Source organism: Micropterus salmoides, unplaced genomic scaffold (assembly GCF_014851395.1).
Source record: "Micropterus salmoides isolate LMB-PRFRI ecotype aquatic unplaced genomic scaffold, ASM1485139v1 Ms_hic_scaffold_22, whole genome shotgun sequence".
Lineage (NCBI taxonomy): Eukaryota > Metazoa > Chordata > Actinopteri > Centrarchiformes > Centrarchidae > Micropterus > Micropterus salmoides.
This window is the reverse complement of record NW_024041373.1, coordinates 13,805,350-13,826,246: the sequence shown is the minus strand read 5'-3', so window position 1 is coordinate 13,826,246 and position 20,897 is coordinate 13,805,350. Positions and strand designations below refer to the sequence as shown.

General features: G+C 41.0%; 4 protein-coding genes across 6 annotated transcripts; 1 reads left to right on the top strand and 3 right to left on the bottom strand.

Moving 5' to 3' along the window:
• Nucleotides 1-121: 121 nt before the first annotated feature.
• Nucleotides 122-9,896, bottom strand: LOC119917707 (dual specificity phosphatase 29-like). Its single transcript, XM_038738118.1, has 7 exons — nt 9,830-9,896; nt 9,511-9,636; nt 9,183-9,424; nt 8,718-8,934; nt 2,409-2,531; nt 2,111-2,328; nt 122-447 (listed from the first exon to the last, which is right to left on the bottom strand). The coding sequence occupies exons 2-7, from the start codon at nt 9,633-9,635 to the stop codon at nt 218-220; spliced, it is 1,155 nt and encodes a 384-aa protein (XP_038594046.1). The 5' UTR covers nt 9,636; nt 9,830-9,896; the 3' UTR covers nt 122-217.
• A 1,068-nt stretch (nt 9,897-10,964) lies between these two features.
• Nucleotides 10,965-12,125, bottom strand: zgc:153981 (dual specificity protein phosphatase family protein). Its single transcript, XM_038737315.1, has 3 exons — nt 11,974-12,125; nt 11,644-11,861; nt 10,965-11,562 (listed from the first exon to the last, which is right to left on the bottom strand). The coding sequence occupies exons 1-3, from the start codon at nt 12,096-12,098 to the stop codon at nt 11,351-11,353; spliced, it is 555 nt and encodes a 184-aa protein (XP_038593243.1). The 5' UTR covers nt 12,099-12,125; the 3' UTR covers nt 10,965-11,350.
• Nucleotides 12,126-12,538: 413 nt separating this feature from the next.
• Nucleotides 12,539-14,123, bottom strand: LOC119917171 (dual specificity protein phosphatase 13-like). The gene is made up of 4 exons (XM_038737317.1): nt 14,029-14,123; nt 13,142-13,379; nt 12,848-13,062; nt 12,539-12,768 (listed from the first exon to the last, which is right to left on the bottom strand). The coding sequence occupies exons 1-4, from the start codon at nt 14,093-14,095 to the stop codon at nt 12,560-12,562; spliced, it is 729 nt and encodes a 242-aa protein (XP_038593245.1). The 5' UTR covers nt 14,096-14,123; the 3' UTR covers nt 12,539-12,559.
• On the top strand, nt 13,726-20,765 carry LOC119917168 (sphingomyelin synthase-related protein 1-like). Of its 3 annotated transcripts, none has more exons than XM_038737313.1 (6): nt 13,726-13,882; nt 16,761-17,387; nt 17,497-17,592; nt 17,711-17,828; nt 18,020-18,170; nt 18,798-20,765. In XM_038737313.1, exons 2-6 carry the CDS (start codon nt 16,765-16,767, stop codon nt 19,100-19,102), a joined length of 1,293 nt encoding a protein of 430 aa, XP_038593241.1. In that variant the 5' UTR covers nt 13,726-13,882; nt 16,761-16,764; the 3' UTR covers nt 19,103-20,765. The 3 variants fall into 3 exon arrangements, with proteins under 3 accessions (XP_038593241.1, XP_038593242.1, XP_038593240.1); XM_038737314.1 differs by lacking the exon at nt 13,726-13,882 and adding an exon at nt 14,219-14,354; XM_038737312.1 differs by lacking the exon at nt 13,726-13,882 and adding an exon at nt 14,987-15,692.
• Nucleotides 20,766-20,897: the final 132 nt, after the last annotated feature.

The following is a 20,897-nucleotide window of genomic DNA, read 5'->3' as shown; positions in this document are numbered from 1 at the left end:
CACTAATGTGTGGACAGGTGTGGGGATCAGTTAGCACGGTCAGTGCAGTTATTTCTGGGGACATAAAAGTTAAAGCATTCACTTGTTATGTTGCACAAAGTGTTAACAAAGACATTGGCGCTTTTCTTGTAACATGACATTTCTATTTGTCTGATTTAATTGTTATAACAGAAAATGTGCGTTTAAATCAAACAGGTGCCTGAAAGGGCATGCTCCGTCATGATGTGTCACTGTGGTCCTGCTTAGTGGTGTGTCCGCTCTGTGGGTGGAGGCTCAGCTCCAGCTGCCTCAGCTGCTCCAGAAATCCAGAGTTGGGTCCAATGTCCCGGTTCAGACGCACAGCAATGATGGCCTCCACTAATGACAGGCCATGGCAGATCATCAGATATGCAAGAACCAGCGCTCCAGAGCGACTGACACCCATTGCACAGTGCACAAGCACCTTCCCTGGAAGATACATTGATTAGTATGTGTAATAACACTTATTAAAAAATGTCTTATTGATTCAAATGTCCCAACATTTATACATTTTATCTGTTCTTATCCCTTGAAACGGGCAAAAAGTCTCCAGAACATTTTCAAAGCACATTTGAAAGCCATTTGAACACGAGTGTTTTTCTAGACTTAAACCACAAGCAGCTAAATGGAACTCAGCCGTCGTTAGTATAAATGCTGATTCAGCAGCAGATTACAGTATAAGATTTACTGTCTTTAATGTAATGTAATGGTTTTAATGTAACAATTTAATTTAATTGCATTTATTCAATTCAAATCATTAAATGACATTGTGCTTATTGATGAATATTCTATTTCACCGTCAAGGTGGCGACAAAACTCGTTGAATACTGGGGCCTCAACCTGCTGCCGCTGTCGGCAGCCCGTGCATGGAAACTGCTTCACTACTCCAGTTCAGCGTTTATTAGTATAATATTTTCTTCAACTTAGATGAAAATCCCAAAAACAAAAGCAAAAGGGAGATTTTTCCATAGCTCCACAGATGATTTCAGTTCTCCTAATAATACTCCCATTTTACTCACACAAACCCAACCCCCCTCATCCAGTCTAGCCAATGAATGAATAGCATCTGATGGAAGTCTGAGGGGCCTTTAAATTATGTCTACACCTCACTGATTGTTAATGGAAAGTGTACGTGTTGCTCAATGGCAACAAATGTTATGTAATGGCTTTAATGTAATCTTATTTAATATACTGTAAGATCTTTAACAACATTATGATTTAATTTATAAATTTCAAAATATTAGGCTTCTTCAAATCTACCTTAACCTACTCCACTTTGAAGTTCTACTACTTCAGCATACTTTCTGCTACAGATTTCATTTAAACTTTAATGGATCACAAGACTGCACTATTAAACTTGTATTCATGTTTGCAATATATTTTACAGTTTTTGAGTTTTTATGTATTGTTCGAGAGGTACCTTGCCAGGTCTCTGTGTTATCATCACTTCCGCCAAACTTTGAGCTGTTTCAGGTTTAATTCACAATTCAGAACTACCTCTGTCACAAACATTCACATATATAGAAACAGATATAGTGTCAGAAACACACATTGAATCCCAACCAGCTAACAAGAACTCACATGAGGGCCCTGGTGGAGGTCTGATCAAAATAAAAGCCCTCAGACAGTATGCAATATTTTCAAAATAAAAGCCCTTAAAGGTAACATGAGCTTACATTAAATTTTATTACACTCCTTTCAGACCTTACACTTCAGTTATAAGTACCTTTCAGTAGACTTCAGGTTATAAACAAACTTACAAGCCATCTGCACTTCCCATGTCTGCAGTGCTTAAACTAGCAGTAATTTGTTCACTTCATTCATTTGTCAATCAGATCGGAACATGCTTGTAATCAATGCATTTTGTCTTTCAGATTTTCCAGTGCAATGCTGTTTAGCCCCTTTCTTTTTAGGTAATAATTTATCTCCCAGATCTAGCTCTTTGTTTCAGCTCTCAGCTTCTGAAGCTAATGCATTGTGAATGAATGAATTACATGTTTCAGATGTGTTTGTATAGTTTTTGTCCCATCAGTGCATTTATGTTGCTATCTACATTAAGAATTGTCTTTTGCTGTCATATTTGCACACTGACCATTTTGCTTCAGAGAACTGTCTATGAACTGTGCAGCAGGGTTGAAGAAAGGTCGGAGGTTAAACTCCGGATGATCTGCAGCTTCAACACCATGGTATTCCACTTCAAGGTCACTGTAGAACTGCTGACCTGTGTTGATCCGGTGTCGACCTGCTGCTGCATTCAGTATGTGAGTTACACCCAGAGATGAGAGTGTGGTTCTATCTTGTGCCACAGACCTACAGACACATGCCACATACAAACTGATTTATTGTCATTTACACAATTTTAAGCTGCTAGTTGTGATTTTTCTACTCACACATCTCCGATGTACAGGTTGGGCCAGACTTGATTTACAGGTGCTACTGGCTTCCTGTTGGTCCAGATAATTTGCCTCAGCTCTGTCAGAGATGGTGTTTCCTCCTCCTGGGCTGAGTGACCTCTGTAGCAATAATAATAATAATAATAATAATAGTAATCTTTATTTGTAGAGCACTTTTCAAAAACAAGTTACAAAGTGCTTTAACAAGTGTAAAGACAATAATACAAAAACAATACAAGATAAAAGCAGGAAAACATTGAAAAGACTAAAATACACGTTCAAGATAAATATAAAATAAGTAAAATAGAATAAAATAAAAGGGATAAAATAAAGTAAAATAAGATTGGGAAAGGCTCTCCTATAAAAGTATGTTTTAAGAAGGGACTTAAAAGAGTTCACTGACTCAGCTGACCTGATTTCCTCGGGCAGGCTGTTCCAGAGCCTCGGGGCCCTGACAGCAAACGCTCTGTCCCCTTTAGTTTTCAGTCGAGACTCTGGAACAGACAGCAGACCTCTGCCCGAGGATCTCAAGGTGCGTATGGGACTAAAAGGTCAGAAATATAACAAGGCGAGAGGCCATGAAGAGCTTTAAAAGTGATCAATCGAATTTTAAAGTCAATTCTAAAACATACTGGGAGCCAGTGTAATGAAGCTAAAATAGGAGTAATGTGGTCATATTTCTTTGTTCTGGTTAAAAGCCTGGCAGCTGAGTTCTGGGCAGTCTGGAGTCGATCAGTAGATTTATGGGTTAAACAGGTGAAAAGGCTGTTGCAATAGTCCAGGCGTGATGAGATGAAGGCGTGTAAAATGGTCTTAAAAGTTAACATAGATCGAATTTTTGCTATATTTCTAAGTTGATAAAAACATGATTGAACAAGCTTTGTGGTGTGCTGCTTGAAATTTAAATTACTATCAGACCAGACACCAAGGTTCTTTGCTACAGGCTTAATGTGACTTACTAGGGAACCAGCAGATGGCAGTATTTGATTTGCCATCTGCTGGGACCCAATGACCAAGATTTCTGTTTTGTCTGAGTTCAGCTGGAGGAAATTATTTGACATCCATTTTTTAACTTCACAAAGGCAGTTGTTAAGTCATCGGCATAAATATGAAAAGAAATGCCATGTTTATGGAAAATATGTCCAAGGGGAAGCAGATACAAGGAAAACAAAATGGGTCCTAAGACCGACCCCTGAGGCACACCATATTTAACTGGACAGAACGAAGAGATATAGTTTTTTACAGACACGCAAAACTTCCTATTTGACAGGTAGGATGAAAACCATTCTAGGGCAGTACCAGAGATCCCCACCCAGTGCCTCAGTCTGTCTAAAATGATGTTGTGATCAATGGATCAGGACTGAGCACATGCCATCATCAGCAGACATTAAAGGTCATTGGGGACTTTAAGCAGGGCAGTCTCAGTGCTGTGGTACTTCCTGAAACCAGACTGAAACTTTTCAAATATTTAGTTATTTTCCAGTACAGTGAGCAGCTGTTTGGACACAATTCTTTCTAGAATCTTTGCAATAAAAGGCAGTTTTGAAATTGGTCTAAAATTTTCTAGGATGGAGGGATCTAAACCAGGTTTCTTCAAAAATGGGTTCACACAAGCCGCTTTAAAATAATCAGGGACACAACCAGTAGATAGGGAGCTGCTGAAAACAGAGATCAAATGGGGCCCAACAGAATCCATTACTTTCATACTTTCAGGTATTACATCAAGTGGGCTGGAGGACACTCTCATTTGTGATACTGTTTTTAAAAGCTCAGACAAGTGGATGGGATAAAACTGGTTAAAACTCTCTTGTTGCTGGTGAGGAACCTCTGAGTAAGAGGCCGCGGGGGTAATAGAGACTCTGATTGACACCACCTTATTGGTAAAATAAGATAAAAACAATTCACAGTCATCATTACTTCCAGCTGAGGCACAAGGAGGGGTTGGGTTTACCAGTTGATCCACAGTCTTAAACAGAAACCTGGGATTGTGTTTATGTGCAGTAATGAGTTCAGAAAAATAGTGTGTTCTTGCATCCTTAACCATGTTATTGTAGTTAGTTAATAAATCCTTCAGACTGAGGCAATGGACTTGGAGACTGGATTTTTTCCATCTGCGCTCTGCTTTCCTGCATTCCGTTTTTAGGCTGTGAATGTTGTCATTTATCCAGGGTTGCTTACTAGCTTTAGACGTAGGCCTAACCTTTAGAGGAGCAGTAATATTTAGTGACGACAAGCAGATATGATTGAAGTGATCGACCAGATTGTTGGTGTTGGAATCAGACAGGTGTTGGCTTTGGCTCTGAAAGAATGCACAAAACTTTGAAACACTTTGTTCATTAAAGATGCGAGAACACACAGGGCTTGGTGAGGCGGCATGAGTAACAGGCGAATCGCAGCTAAAAACAATACATCTGTGGTCAGATATGGTCATGTCCATTAATTCCACAGAGAAAATGCTGACACCCAGGATAAACACCAAGTCCAGTGTATGACCACGGTTATGTGTTTGAAGTTAAAAGAAGTTGCCATATTTAAAAAGTCAGTTGCATTAACATTGGTGGGGTCATCAACATGAATATTAAAATCGCCAAGAAGAACAATTCTGTCACAATTTAAAACCAGAGTAGATAAAAATTCAGGAAGTTCTAATAAAAATCCTCCAGGCTGTTTTGGGGGACGATAAATTATAACAAATATGATAGGTTGCAGCCCTCCAAGTTTAAGAGTGAGAACTTCAAAGGAGTTAAATTCATCACAGCGTACTTGATGACCTTTAAAATTTTCCCTATACACGCTCACTAGCCCACCACCACGACCACTGACCCTCGGTTGACTAAAACAATCATATTGAGGCGGACACAGTTCAGATAGCTGGCTATAGTGATTCATTTGCAACCAGGATTCAGTTAAAAACATAAAATCTAGATTTGCAGACAAGATAAAATCATTTAAGATAAAAATCTTACTTGAAAGTGATCTCACATTGAAGAGAGCCTTTTTAAATGAGTTTATTCTAGGTGCTGGAGTTGGTGCAGGTGTCCTAATCCTTATAAGATTACTATTATTTCTGTGTGGGATGTGCACATTTCGGTTTACTGGTCTATGCGTGATGATGACAGGAATAGAAGTCTTTGGAACAGCGCTGGGAGCAGACGGCTTTACATGCCAGCAGGTGGAAACAGTTGTTTGTGGAAGTGAGGCAGAGATCTGTTCAGTGACCGGTGGTGTGTCCAGGTGTGCTGCATGAATGATTAATCATTCACGTAAGTCCTGAGGGGAGGACCGCACCACATGCTGTATGTGAGCAGCTAACATTTCTGAGAGAAGGACTACCAGACGGTGCAGGGTAGAGACGGCCTCCGGAGCGTCTGAGCACAGCCTCCTTCAGGATCCTACGTCGGGAAGCGGAGGTTTTTGACCGGGATGACGGTCTGCCGATCAGGCCCAGCGGCAGACCGGCGGCCCAGCTGATCACCGTTTGCCGCCAGTGCAGGAGATGTAGCTGGTGGAGGAGATGCAACAGTGTCGGCAGGCACTGTCTGTCGAAAGTGATCCGTATCAGGGAGACTCGAAGCCGCAGGTGCATCTGCTGGATGGACCGGAGTGTCGTCAGACAGGGCTGCATAGCAGTTGGAGAGGCCGACGTGCGGAGGAGAGGCAGCCCCGTCTGAGACTCTCTGCAGCCACGGACCACCACTTCAGCCCAGGTTGACTGATGCTTCGGAGTCGAGCAGGAGGAAAGCCTTGGAAGGTTAGAGGGGTCCCACAGCACGGTGTCCTGGATGTTAGCGGTTGCGCTAAGAGAAACAATCTGTTCCATAAAGCCAGTCAGCAGGGAATCTTTCTCTTTGAGTTCCTCTGAAAGTCGTCGGATGTCTTTCATAAGGTCAGCAATCTTTTTGTTCGCTTTCTTAGGGAGTGTGCAGTCCTCATGGGGCAGAGTTATCTCGGCTAGCATAACGTTAGTCGTCGGAGCTTTGTTTTGATCAGTAGCGTTTTTACGGTCATCTAGCTTGAAATCCATGTCGGATGACTAAAATCCTTAACCCATGTGGTGTATAACATATGTGCATTTGACCATTACAGTTTAACATAATGCTCTGCAGCTGGAGAGAGGGACAGTGAACCCTTATGGGGAAGTAATGATTGATGGGTGTACAAAGAGTGAACCCTCCTATAGAATTTGACCTCTGACCCAGTGTTAGGGGAAGAAGAGATTAGTATGAATGAAGGGACTGTACCCTTCTGTGGTGTCTAACAGATGGCTACACTTATTCTACAGCACTGTGCCCTTATATGGTATTTAGCAGATACCTAAACATGTCCTATATAAGCTGTGTTCGATGTACAGAGAGACAGAGTGGCCATCGGGCTGGGTCACTCTCCAAGCTGCTGCAGAGCTTGTAATTGATGCTGAATTCTTTGATGTAATAAACTTTTATAATCAAGAACAGTGTCGAGCGGATTTCTTCTCAACACATCATCGCAGCATTATCGTTCGGACACCACACCCACATAACACTTAAGTTAAAAACTTAAGTTAAATAAAAAGGATATAAAAAATTTAACATAAAAGTGTGGATTAAAACTGGATAAGAGTCAGGTGTCATGGCTGTCACTGTCACCTTTGTGTTTCCCCTTTTCTGTCTCACCTCTACCAAGTAGGCTGTGTCCCTGTGGAATGAAGACTGGCCTACCTCCTGGTTTCTGGGGTGCTGACTTCAGTCCCACCAATTGGTTCCCTCTGTTCCCGCTCAACCAATGGCTCGTCACCACACTGATTACCTCCTGCTCATAAGGAGAGTCCACCTGTTGCTCGAGGCAGCTTGTCACCGCCTATTGACTTGTGTGCTGCTGGTATTGACTGTGTACTTTGCTTGTTAGCTGTACATTGTGTTTAGTGGAACAATTTGCATACCTTGTTTGTCAACTCTACATTGTGTGTAGTGGAAAAATTCACTTAGTATTTTTGTTTGTAGTGTTTTGTTTTTTTTGTAGCAAGAATTAACCCTGTTTAAATATATAGATGGGTACAGGCCTCCTTTTGAGGACCTCTTTATTTTAACTTGGTTTGTTATTTTTCACAGCACCCTCATCCACCCTCTTTTTGTTTATTGTTACCTGTGTGATAGGGAAGGCAACAGAGGTTTAGCACTAGGACCCAGGTAAAGGGGCGGTCTATAAATAGGGGAGGGAAGATCACCTGGTCCTTTCTTTCTGCAGTCACACACCTGAGGGAGCAGCTGAGGCCAGCCTTTGTTTGGTTCTTGATTGGATAGGCTCTATTTTTAAATGGGTTTTACTTTAAAAAAATAATGTGTAAAAATCTAAGGCTAATAATACATGTCCAGAACTAGATCTTAGAATAATTTGTAGTTGATTTTATTAAAGACAAGTTGAAGAATTGTTAAAAACCTGTTATTTATTAGACTTCGTGGTGGTGAGGGTCCAAAGCTTGGAGTGATTGTTTAAACACATCAGCTAAAGCACAGGGATGTGTAAGATGGTTTTAAACAAGATTTTAGCCTTTTTTTTTATATATATATATAAATGTAACAGGAATATTTGAAAATATAGATCCCAGTCACCTGCATGCCTTCAACAGCGGGAGGGGAAAGTGTTTTTTTTGTATCTTACTGTGTTTCTGTTTGTCTTGTTTCAAATAGAAGTTATTAGGAGAGCCAACCACTGTTTTTTCCCACCGGTTAGTTTTATTGGGCTCACACTAGATCCTTGAATGGGCCATATTTTGTGTTTATGGCTGTGTTAAAGGGGGAAACTGAAAGACAGAGTAACCGTTTTGCATGGGTGTTTTGTGTAGTGTGCAGCATGCAGATAGTGTTTTTCCATAGTATTTGGTTTGAGCGTGTGGGTTATTTCCTTATTTGTCTATCAGTTTGGTTATAATTTGTCGGTGCTCAATTCTACATCAGTTTCCCTGGTAATGCAGTCTAGTCCTGAATTGTGTTTCTTCTTTTGTTTTGATGTAACAAATAAAACTTACATTCCTATACTGATATAGTAGCCTCTGGTCCAGTTTGTTCTGGCACTTGTGTATGAAGTAGCGTTTGGTTTACACCTGTCTGCATCTCCGGGTTACCAATAAAAGTTACCTTTTTAAGATCTATACCAGTTTCGCTTATGTTTATGGCCCCCACTCCCCTAGACCAACAGGGGGTCGTAACATCAGGTTTAAGATGGAGCTTCCGACAGATAGCTACAGACGCATGCGCAGAGTACAGATTACGTTAGCAAGATGTGTGTGTCTGGGTGCATTAATGATGATAGCTTTGTGTGTGTCTTTACAATGTTTGGGCCTGTCGTCGCCTCCTCCTCTCCCTCTCCAGGCCCATGTCGAGGCTGCGGAGCTGCTGCAGGAAGCCAGGGTTGGGACAGATGTCTCTGTGTGGCCTGACGGCAGCCACCGCCTCCTGCAGCCTCAGGCCCTCAACAATCATCAGGAAGGCCAGCACCAGTGTTGCAGAGCGACTCACACCCATCAGACAGTGGACAAACACCCGTCCTGGGACAGGGACATTTGCTGTTACCTTCAGCACCACATAATGCAGTCTGGAACAACACTAACTGTGCTAAAACATAATTGAATTAACACCTCTATGACAAAAACCAACATTACAGGCATTATAAAATGTAAGTTTATAGCAGAGTTGTATTAAATTGCATTAGATTGTACAGGTGTACCTAATAAAGTGGACACTAAGTGTAACTCTATATACACACACAAGATATCTGTAATAGTGACTGACTTGCCTCCCACGGCCAATGCAGCTCTGATGTACCGTGCTGTTGGGTAAAAGAAAGGACTAAGGATGAAGTCTACTGCATCATCAGCATCCACCCCATAATAATCCACCTTCATGTCTCTGTAGAAACGTGGACCAGTGTTGACATAGAAACAGGGTCCTGCATCAGGGCTGGGGGGTCTATGAGCAGCGTTTACAATGTGAGTTATGCCCAGACTGTGGAGAGTACCCTTGTCACGAGCTGCCACCCTGAAACCCAGTCACACATCAACGTCTGTATGAGAGGAGGATGTTTACATTGATGTAGGTGTGCATGTTAATGCGTGTGAACCTACTCATTGCCTATGAAAAGGTTAGGCCAGACTTGATTGACATGTCCGGTAGGTCGTCTGTCTGCCAGCAGGAACTCCTGCAGCTCCGACACAGAAGGAGGGTTGTATGACGGATCCCTAAGAGACATACTGACACACATAAACACAAAGCATATACCAGGCGTTATATTGTTATATATATCTGTTAAATTATGAACAAAGTTTCACAGCCACTGCTGCCTTTCTTTAAAATGTATACTGTCTCACAATTGACCTTCTCTTAGAAAACTAATGCAATCATCTGCCGTGGTAAAGCCAGTGATGATGGACTGAGCAAACAAACCTGTTTCCCCACACTTCAAGGCAATGCAAACTCTTCTCCCACCGTGCTCGCTCTTGTTTCTCTACAAACACACACACCCTCATATGACTGTAGCTTGTTTCCTTTTATAACTGTAATCATACACTCATTAGTGACAAAACATCCTGCAGAATGTAGTTGCCATCCAGGCATGTTAAAACACATTTAATCCATTTTGACTGCATTCCTGGACTCTCATTCTTAACGACAATGTGGCATTGTGCTATGAACTTTAACATTAGCACTGTATGTGTCTCTATGTTGCCACCCAGGAGCAGAGTAACGTCTGCTGCTCTGCTCCTTTAAGAAATATGATAGCGGCTGTGAATAACATTTACCAGTGACGTGTTAACTTTAGCTGCATTTGTTGTGTTATTAGATCATATTGAATTATTTGCCATAAATCAAAAATATGGGTTATACTCATTGCATTTTGTAAGAAGAAGAAAAAAGGCACATATGGCCTTGGGGGTACAATGTTTAAGGATAAGTGAGGTTATATATATGAAGGTAAGATGTACAGCATTCTCTTTACTCATTTAGATGACTGTACAACAGAGACAGCATGACATCAGCTACAGGTTAAAAGACATTTTCTAACTGTTTCTCTTGTAGAGTTTGAATTAATTTAATACCAAATTAATTTAATTCTTTCATATCCTGCAATCTTTTCTTTTTCACTCAGTCATAATACATTTATATTTTATCATCAATTAAAAATAATGTTAAAATGTTGGTTACTGTATGTCAATGCGCCTCAGTCGCAATGAGGCCAGGTTGAAATCCATTTAGAAAGCTGAGATTATTTGCATCATATGCTTCACCAAAGGTTTTCTTTTTTGTGAAAATGTATATTTTAATCTAATCTATTGCTTGTTTGTGTCAGAATGGTGATGCAATAGTTAATAAGATCTGAGTGCTTTCAACCAGAGAAAATATGTAAATGATTTGGCTGAAACAAAAACAAACTGTGGTTTGAGGGATTTAACGAGGTAACAAGGTTTTGTCTTGTTAAAAAGTGTATTTTTAACAGGTTAAAACACATTTAAACATGCAGTGCCTCATTTCCACAATATTACTCACTTTATATCCATCCAGCCAAAATATTTCAATAAAATATTATAAAACATCTTTAATGGACATTAACAGTCATAAAGCTGTATTTACAAATCTTATAGACATGTCTGACAACACTGACAGGTAACTTTTGAATATGAAAAACAAAATATGACAGTACAGTACAGATATTTACAATATTACACAAGAACATTGCTGCTGTAACCAGAACTTAGAACTAAAAACATGGAATTAAAATGTCACTCCAGTGTTCACCACCAACAAACCAACTCATACCTCTAACTACATCATACACATTTTGATAGCAAATCATTATTTTTCCATAATTAGAGGGTAACATATGGAAAGAGAGAGAGGTATTGCGGTTACTAATGGCTAATGTGATGAAGGAGCATAGAGGAGGTGAAATAAAGAGAGAGAGGGATGTCAGAGAAGAGGACACAACCTCCGTTTGAGTGTCAGCTGTTCGTCAAGCTTGAGGAGGAGGGACAGGAAATTCTGGTTGGGGTAAATGGCTCGTTTTTGGATGACACGCCTCAGGGCATCTCTCAGTGGGAGACGCTGCCGCAGCATCAAGTATGCCAGGACCAAAGTGGCCGATCGACTCATGCCCATGATGCAATGCACCAGCACTTTTGCTGTAGGGCAGTATGGAGAATGTGAAAAGACAACACAGGCAAAACTGTAATGAGACAATGGCTGTAACATTTATACTGTACCATCTTTGCTCTTCAGGGCATTATGTATGAAGTCAGCTGCGGGTTTAAAGTACAGACTGAGGTCAAAGCGCTCTGAATCCTCTGCTGGGATGCCAAAGTAAATGCAGGTGTTCCCATAAAAGCTCTGGTCACCGATGCTGCCCTGCTTTGAGTGTGCCACATTCAGGACATGAGTGATGCCAAGCTTTTGTAATGTCTTTCTATTCTGTGCTACAGCCCTGGAAAAAACACATAAAAGAGACGAATGAAAGAGAAAACATGTGAAACAGTATTAATAATTATTTCAAGATGCACTTACACAAGTTCTGTTCTTTAACAGGAGACACTCACACATTTCCTATGTACAGGTTGGGCCAGACTTCATCCACTGGTGTGAGCTCCAGCTTGCAGGAATCCAAGATGAGCTCTAGTTCTTTAATAAGCACTAGGTCCTGTGGCTGGTTACTCCCTGACATTCTCCCCGGACACAGAGCGCTCCTCCAACAGACCCCAACACAACTCCTGCTGTCTATGTCCACTGTCCCTTCACCCCCGGAGTCTGCAGCTCAGTGAGAGACACAAGCAGGTGGTTGTTTGAAGGCCGCTCCAAAATTAGCTCTCTGTGTTCAGTGGGTTCTCTCCGACTGGATGTGGAGTTATTTAATGTTGCTGTTGCATTGATTGGTCTGTTCAATGATGCCAAAGATCCGGGGGGGGAATAGACAGGGACTCTCTCTGTCACCACTGAGGTCACATCAGCAGAGGACAAGGGGAGGGGAGGGTTGGACACGGTTGAATTGTTAAGTGTCTGCATACAGTAAAGAGTAGAAATGGCGACAGTCTTACATGGTATAAACGAGGACATTGACTTCTGCCTACAACCAGAGGACAATTCTATGGATTTATTGTGTAGGGTTCTTCCTCGCTTTGTTTGTTTTTATTTCGCCTCATACAACCCTTCGTCCTGCAGTTTTTGGTCCAGGGCTATAAGCTGCCGCAGGAAGCCTCTGTTTGGGAAAATCCAGCGTTTTTGCTGCACACAGCGTGTAGAGGACAGCAGAGTGAGGCGGTGATGAATCATCAGGTAGGCTAGGACCAATGCAGCCGAGCGACTCACACCCACAGCACAGTGCACAAACACCTTTCCTGGAAATCATAAAAAGACACAAATAAAGATACTGAAAATACAGGTGACTAACTGTCACTAACTGTCAAGTTTCAGTACCTCCTGATGTCAAAGCCTGGTGAATGAACTCAGCAGCAGGGTAGAAAAAAGGTGAAAGGTCAAATGTTGGCAGGTCGTTTGCAGGGACTCCGTAGTATTTCACTGTGGTGCCATAAAAATCATCACTGCCCTTACAGCACAGTTTTCCATGGGCTGCATTCAGCACGTGAGTGATGCCCAGCTGCCAGAGCCCGAGCTTGTCATGAGACATAAACCTGACACAAATACCACATTTTTTTATGCATGAATAACAATTCAGACACACAGAAATTAAATAAGGCAAAGGATACCCACATGTCTCCCAGATACAAGTTAGGCCACACCTCATCTCCGTGGCGACAGGAGCGTGGAGCTGAATGTAAAACCTCCTCCAGCTCCTGAAGAGACGAGATCTCCCACTTCCTCTTTGAATCCTCTGTCCTTTTCTTCTCCTCTTCTGGGTCTGTGTCGCTGATATTTCTCCGCTCAGAGTCTCGTGTATCACATCTCACCTCAGAGACAGCACCGCTGATTGGCTTCCTGTCAGTCATTTCTAAGTTCAGAGGGGGTAAACTATTATGCTATTCCCCTAATACTAAATCACGCTGCTGTTTGTTGCCTTTGCTTTGGTTGCTGGCTGTCTTGACTGTCAGAAACAGGTGGTGCAGTTTGGCACAGACTCTCAGTCAAACTCTCTCTCATCGAAATGTGTTTATACTGGTTTGAAAGCCACTGAGTGTGCTTTTTAAATAACATCAAATTCAAACCAGGTCGTCCATGAAAGACACATTTTTTGGAGGGGATCTAGAGAAAAACAAACCCATAAACAGATCCCTATTTTTCATAAATGTGGCCAGCAGATGTCAGCATGCTTTAAGTAGCAGCCCTGCATGAGGCCAGCAGCTCTTCTTTACTGCTGTTGTTCATTATTGTCTCTTCCTGTTTGGTGTTGCCTGGTTGTCAGAAGCATGTTGGACAAGAAATACTTCTACGAGTTGAGCCACAAACAGACAGCTCATCTACACCCTCTGACACCACAGTGACAGTGGATTTCTGGTAAGAGAAGCAACTACTGTTTAATATAATCTTTTAAAGTACATTTGAAACAACTAAATTTACTTACACTTGTTTGTTCTCTTTTCATCATGTACTTTTCTACTTTTTGCTTACGTTAGGAAAGTGATGTTTAAACTTTTCCTCACCATCATGAAAATATGATTTCATATCTGAGTTTATGTCATGCTGAAATGTTGCTGTCCGGCGTTGCATTGATGCCCTGGGGTGAACAGACTATGAGCCCTTTGTCAAATTGTGTCTCTCTCTCTCACATACACACACTGAAGGGCTTTCTCTCTCACAGCTGTGTGTCACTGCTCACTGCGACTCACTGTAAGCCAGCCAAACAAGCTGACATCGCACTTATGAATCCCCAAGTAAAGCCTCAGGCCAGAGATGTTGCCAGTAAAATCTAGAGGCTAGTTAAAAATAACTTATTACTGTTTGAGGGAACGGAGCAGCAGCTACCCAAGTAAGTTACTTTAGGCTTCAGACATGTAGTTAAACAGTTAACTGATAAGTAGATTAACAGAAAATTGCTGAAGTCATTTTTCAAACATAATTGCCAAACATTTATGGTGAATTCCACCTTTTTAAATGTAAATTCCACCTTTTTAAATGTGAGAATTAGCACTGATTGTCATTACTAATTTACCTCCTTTTTTATTAATTCTTTGTTCTATGACATGTCAGAAAAATGTGAAAAGTGTCACAGTTTTAAGACACATCGGAAAAGCTGATGCCATCAAATATTTGACATTTTTGCTTTATAAGCAGGTTTAATTGATGATCAGATTAATGCAGATTAATGTTTTTGTGCATCTACTAACCAAATAATTGATATAATCAGCTCTAGTGATTTGCTGCTTGTCTTTTTTTTTTTTACATTACAGTAAACTACTTACTAATCAGTCACTGAATACTTTGTTGGTTGGAAAATAATGCAATTTTATGGCGTCACCTTGGGCTCTGGAAACTTTGTGATGGGAACTTTTCACACTCTGGAACAATCTACCACAGGAGATCAGGCTTGCAGAGTCTGTTCCTGGTTTTAGCTCACTTCTAAAGACAAACTTCTACAAAATAGTGTTCACTGTGTGATGCGTATTCTATTTTTCCTTTATTTTTATATTTACTTATTTATGTGTTATATTGATTGTTGTAAATCACCTTGTTGTCTGTATTGAAAAGTGCTATGCAAATTAAGCTATTATTTTATAGACCAAACAAATAATTGATTTGATTGAGAAAATAATCATTAGGTTCTGTCCCTAAATTGAAGTAGTTCTCAGATCCAGTAAGTAATCACAATGGAGACTTAGTCTTTAATTCTACTCACACAGTTACTGTAACTTCAGTACTAACCAGTTATGAAATTACTGACTCCTTTATGTATCAGCATTTATTGTTATCTTGTCATAGAGGTACTAACTTTAATAAGTTTAATACCTCCCAACAACTCCGGCATTACTGATATGATATGACTCTGTATCTGCAGTCCAATCAGCACGTAGGCTGCCACTTACATTCCGCAGTTAACAGCAGTACAGACATGTTGGTTGAGCCCTGCAGACCTTTGGAGCAGTGGGGAGGACAGGCTTATCAGAGGCTCAAAGGGTAAAAAGGGGACACACTCATAGCAAAGCAGAGTATTTCATCAGTGCTCGAGTCTGTCTGTGTGACGCCTGACACCTACAGAACTGGTCACACTCAGTTCGGTTGAATTCCTGTTAATTTGTTTTAGTTTGACACATAAAACATAGGCCTGCTGTACGTGGATCAGTGCGTGGTGTCAGTACATACTTATGCTGTAAGTCACTGTTTGCTTTACTGTACAGTCATAGACCTGAACACAGACGATGTATTAGCACTAAGTAGCCTGCAGTGTGCTGTTAGGTCACGAATAAGAGCACAAAACACTCTTAACATTTCTTCCCCATCCCTTCCTTTACATTATATTAGTGATTGTATTTTCGTGCTGAAACAATGAGTCAGTGAATTTTGATAATTATTTTAGTCATTTATTCGGCATAAGTGCTTTTTCATGTGGTTCCTAAAGTGTGAGGATTTGCTGCTTTTCTCAGTTTTATTTCATTCAGGACTGTAACGATTATTTTCATTATACATTATCATTTGAAAAATTTAAATTTGAAATGTCAGCCCAATTTCGCAGATTCTGGGTGAAGTCCTCAAGTAAAATATTTTGCCTGACCAATAGTCCAAAACCCAAAAATATTAAGTTTGCCATGAAGGAAAAGAGAAAAGAAGAACATTCTCAAATTTGAGAAGCAGGAACCGGAGATTGTTGGGAGTTTTTGCTTGAAAAATGACTGAAATTATGAATTTTTTATCAAAAATAGTTTTCGATACAACGAGCGACTAATCAAATAATTGACTGATCGTTTCAGCTCTAACATGGTAGATTTAATACGTTTAGGTTTTTGGACTGTTTGTTGAAGACATCAGTTTGTGTCACATTGTCAGATATAGAATAAATGATTAGAAAACATTTAGTTTAAAAAGTAACTGACAGTCCAGTCAATAATAAAAATTATATTAGTTGCAGCCTGTTGAAGAAATAACATAAATCCTTTGTAGATATTTGCTGTTGTGGTGTGTTTAGTCGTATACTAGTATTGAGTGAGCTTAATTAAGCAACACATGGAACAAATGATGCTCATTTTAGTAGAGGAGGTTGAGTGGTTGTGATCAATGGCATGCAAATTGAGCATGGTTGTGTTTCAGGCATTTTTGCATTTAAACAGTGAGATTGAGAGTGACAAAGAGTGTGATAAAATCAAGAAGTGAAAACACATTGGAGGAAGAAGTGGTGCTGAATTATAAAAAGGTCATTAACACTGTATGTCTGTATCTGCAGTGGCATGGCACTGTCAGAGCACAGTGTGAGCGCCTGGAGCTGTAAGCAGGTGGCCCAGTGGCTGCAGGAAGAAGGTTTTGGGGAGTATGTGGAGTTATTGTGCACCCAGCACCGCCTGGATGGCCTCAGCCTGCTGGCTCTGACTGAGGCTGACCTGCGCGGGCCTCCGCTGGGCCTCACTGTGTTAGGAGACATCAAGAGGCTGACCATAGCCCTCCGTCGGCTCCAGAGACAGAACCAGGCCCAGCTGGAGGAGCTGGGTCTCAGACCTGCGGACAGTCTCCCTGCTGGACTCTCGCTAGGCGCCGCAGGGGTCGAGTGGGGCTGTGATGGAGCCAACAGGAGGTATAACGGAGGTGATCGCTCTTGCAACGGGACTGAGCTGCGGCTGAGGAATGGTGATAGATCTGGATACGGTTCAGGAGAGGCCCTGTGTCATACACACACCAACGGGAGGTGTAGAGAGAACCTAGCTGGTCGATTGGACCCAGAGGTGTGGAAGACGGTCGTCAGTTCCTTATATGTCTTTTCTGTGTTTGGATTCACATCTTTTGTCATGGTCATCGTACACGAACGTGTCCCGGACACGAGGACATACCCACCGCTGCCTGACATATTTCTGGACAGGTATAAATGCATGCATCCAGTGCATGCTGAGCAACTACCCAGACTCCATAGTTTATGTACACATTGTCCTGCACTCATATGTTGACATAACATGTTTGTACTCTGACAGTGTTCCTAGAATCCCTTGGGCTTTTGCAATGGCTGAAGCCTGTGGCCTTATCCTGTGTTACATGTTTCTATTGATCCTGCTCCTTCACAAACACAGGTAATCCACAGTTCCTGCTCTTCCCCTCATTGATATGCTGTGTCAATGGTATAATACTTGGTGAAGTGCATGAAGTGCTGGGCAGGAAATGAACTGTGAATGTTTGTCTCTATTTCAGGTCCATTCTCTTCAGACGCCTGTGTTCTTTGATGGGAACTGTGTTTTTGCTTCGTTGTTGCACCATGTTTGTCACCTCGCTCTCTGTGCCTGGGCAGCACCTGAAGTGTGCCAGTAAGGTGGGAAGCACACACGAGATTATGAGCAGATTAAATATGGTTTGCCATTTCCAGGTCTCGAGTGGCCACTAATTGCTGCTATTGGCACTGTTACAGTATTATTCACTCAGCAATTCTTACTGTGATAAGTGATGAACCGCTGCCACTGTGATTCACTGCGTGACTGAGAACTGGTGTCTTTTGTTCCCCAGACGTACGGTGATACCTTGGGAAAGATACAGAGGGCGCTAGCAATCTGGAGTGGGTTTGGGATGACTCTGACAGGCGTCCAAACGTGTGGAGACTACATGTTCAGTGGACACACTGTTGTCATCACAATGCTCAACTTTTTTGTGACTGAATGTGAGTGTTCATGTTTGTTGGCCTTCAAACACAGAATGTGCAGCTCACTGAGGAATAAGCTGTATCAGACATTGGATACGTTGGGTACTGTCATCTTTAGTAGGAATAAATAATGCTTTTGGGGACTATTTTCAGCTGCGGATTAATACACATTGCTGTTTTTTACAGCAGCAGGACAGATGGGATTTATTCAACATAAATCACAATAGTGTTGTTCAGCTTCCATGTTTAAGCTACATAGGCAGCTTCGGGTAAGTAGGCTCAGGACGTAGAGCCGGTCATCCAGTAATTTCTGGGTTGTCGGTTTGATCCCAGCTCCTCCTGTCCACATGTCAATGTGACCTTTGTCAAGATACTAAACTCCCCAATTTGCTTCTGATGGACAGGCGAGAGCCTTGAATGGCAGCTCCGTTGCCATCAGTGTGTGTAAATGGGTGAATGAGAAGATAAATGATAAAGATTTTGTCTGTTAGGGAAAGTGCATTTACCATGATAAATGTATCCCTATATCAGGCTTTGGCTAAACAAGTAATACTTGTTAGTTTGATTAATTCACTGTTGATTTGTTGACACTATGAAAGTTATGGAATATCACTAGATTTATCTGTTGATTCCTTTCAATTGCAGACACTCCGCGAACCTGGAATCTGATTCACACCATCTCCTGGGTGTTAAACCTCTTTGGGATTTTCTTCATCCTGGCGGCACACGAGCACTACTCCATCGACGTGTTCATCGCCTTCTACATCACCACCCGCCTCTTCCTCTACTACCACACGTTAGCAAATACCCGTGCTTACCAGCATAGCCGGAGGGCACGCATTTGGTTCCCCATGTTCTCCTTCTTTGAGTGCAATGTGAATGGACCTGTCCCCAACCAGTATCACTGGCCTTTCAACAAACCTGCCTTCATGAAAACTCTGATTGGATAGAGGACACTTTCAAAGATCAGTGGCTGCAATGTGCATTGTTATATTTAAGTGAATGAGAAATGTTACTACTTGCTTCAAATCTTTATATAGTTATAAGTTTAGCAAGTGGGAGTTTTTCCCCTCCTTTTTTTAAATTGACTATCTTTATTCAATTAATCTCATATTTAAAAGGAATAGTTTGACATTTTGGGAAATGTGCTCATTTGCTTTCTTACTGAAAGTTGGATGAGAACATTGGTTCACTGTCATCTCAGTCCGTTAAATCTGAACCAAGCCAGCAGCTGGTAAACTTAGTTTGGCATTCAGACTGGAAACTGGGAAACCGTAAGGCTGGTAAAAAATCCACCTACAGTACCATCGCTTCTAAGGCTCACTAATTAACATTTGTTTAATCTGTCCAAAAAAGTGTAAAACTGTGATGTGAAGAGACTCTGCTGCAAGTCCCCTCCCAGCCAAGAAGTAGTCTTACACATAACCTCCTGTAATACTTTACACTACAGTTTTTTATACAAATGTGTACAAATTCTTGAGCTTTAGATGTGATGTTAGGTGTTTCCACTCTTTATGCTAAGCTAACGAGCTGCTGATGGTAGCTTCATATTTAGCGTACAGACAATAGTGGTTTTGATCTCCTCTAACTCTTACAAAGAAGACAAATTCGTGTATTTCCCAAAATGTTGATCAATTCCTTAAAATGTAAGCGTACACTGTCAAGTAAAACAAAGAAATATGGTTTATTAGGCGCCCTAAATGCTGCTGGTATGATTATTTTCCTCTTGGTGATTTATTTGCCCTCTTTAAATAAGTCTAGTCACTTTCTTCATTCATGTTCCACTTTGGGGATTTTTTAATAGTTCACTAGTGGTTTGGTTTGTTAGTCTCACTCAGCATTTACAGCAGAGTGATCAGGCTTCACTCAGCCGGTTGATACCGTGGTTGTCGTCATCTTATCGGGAGTCGACGTGGTGACAGTTCACATGTTTTGCTGCCAAGAGATCTGACACCTGTTTGGTGACTATTGCCAAAGGATAAAGTGTTTCTTTTGATGTGCAGTCGGAAAAACACATCATCTTCAGTCACTGTTTTTTTTGTTTCTTTCTTTCTTTCTTTTTCCATTTACACTTAAAGAAGTGAACCCTACAGCTTTGTTGTGTTTGATAATGTCACCATTGGGATAGCAAAGCGTCTTACATTCACAGTTAAACATTTATTTTAATGTTTTGCCAAGCAGCCCTTAGTATGATTATTTCTTTTCCTAATTTGATACTGTGTTATTGCTTTGTATTTTATTATTATTATAATCATTTTTTACAGATTGTTAATTATGTAATGAGTGTAGAAGTGTATGGCGCTGGATTTTGCTGAAGTATTGTACAGAATTTTCCTCTGTTGCACAGTACAGGACGTTTTGTTATTACAGCTGTTGACAAGCAGCTGGATGACAAAGTTGTAGAAGTACATTGTTTACTATGTCATGGTTGATCCAAACTCTCTTATTAATAATTGTTTACAATTTGTGGCTTTATTTGCAATGCAAGTAATCTATCTCTGCCTTTTGGCTCAGCATTAAATGTTTACAGAAAAGGAAAAACAGTTTATTAGTTTATTACTAGTGTGTTTTTATTTTGCAATTGTTGAATAAAGTGGATTATAAATGTTATTATAAATCCAGCTTCTGTGTGAGTTAGTAGAAAGAACATACATGTGTGAAAATTTCATGATTCAGTGAGGCGTGCCTTTAGTATCTAATATCAATATCACCTGCACACCTGCTGCTGTTCTCCACCTTAAACAA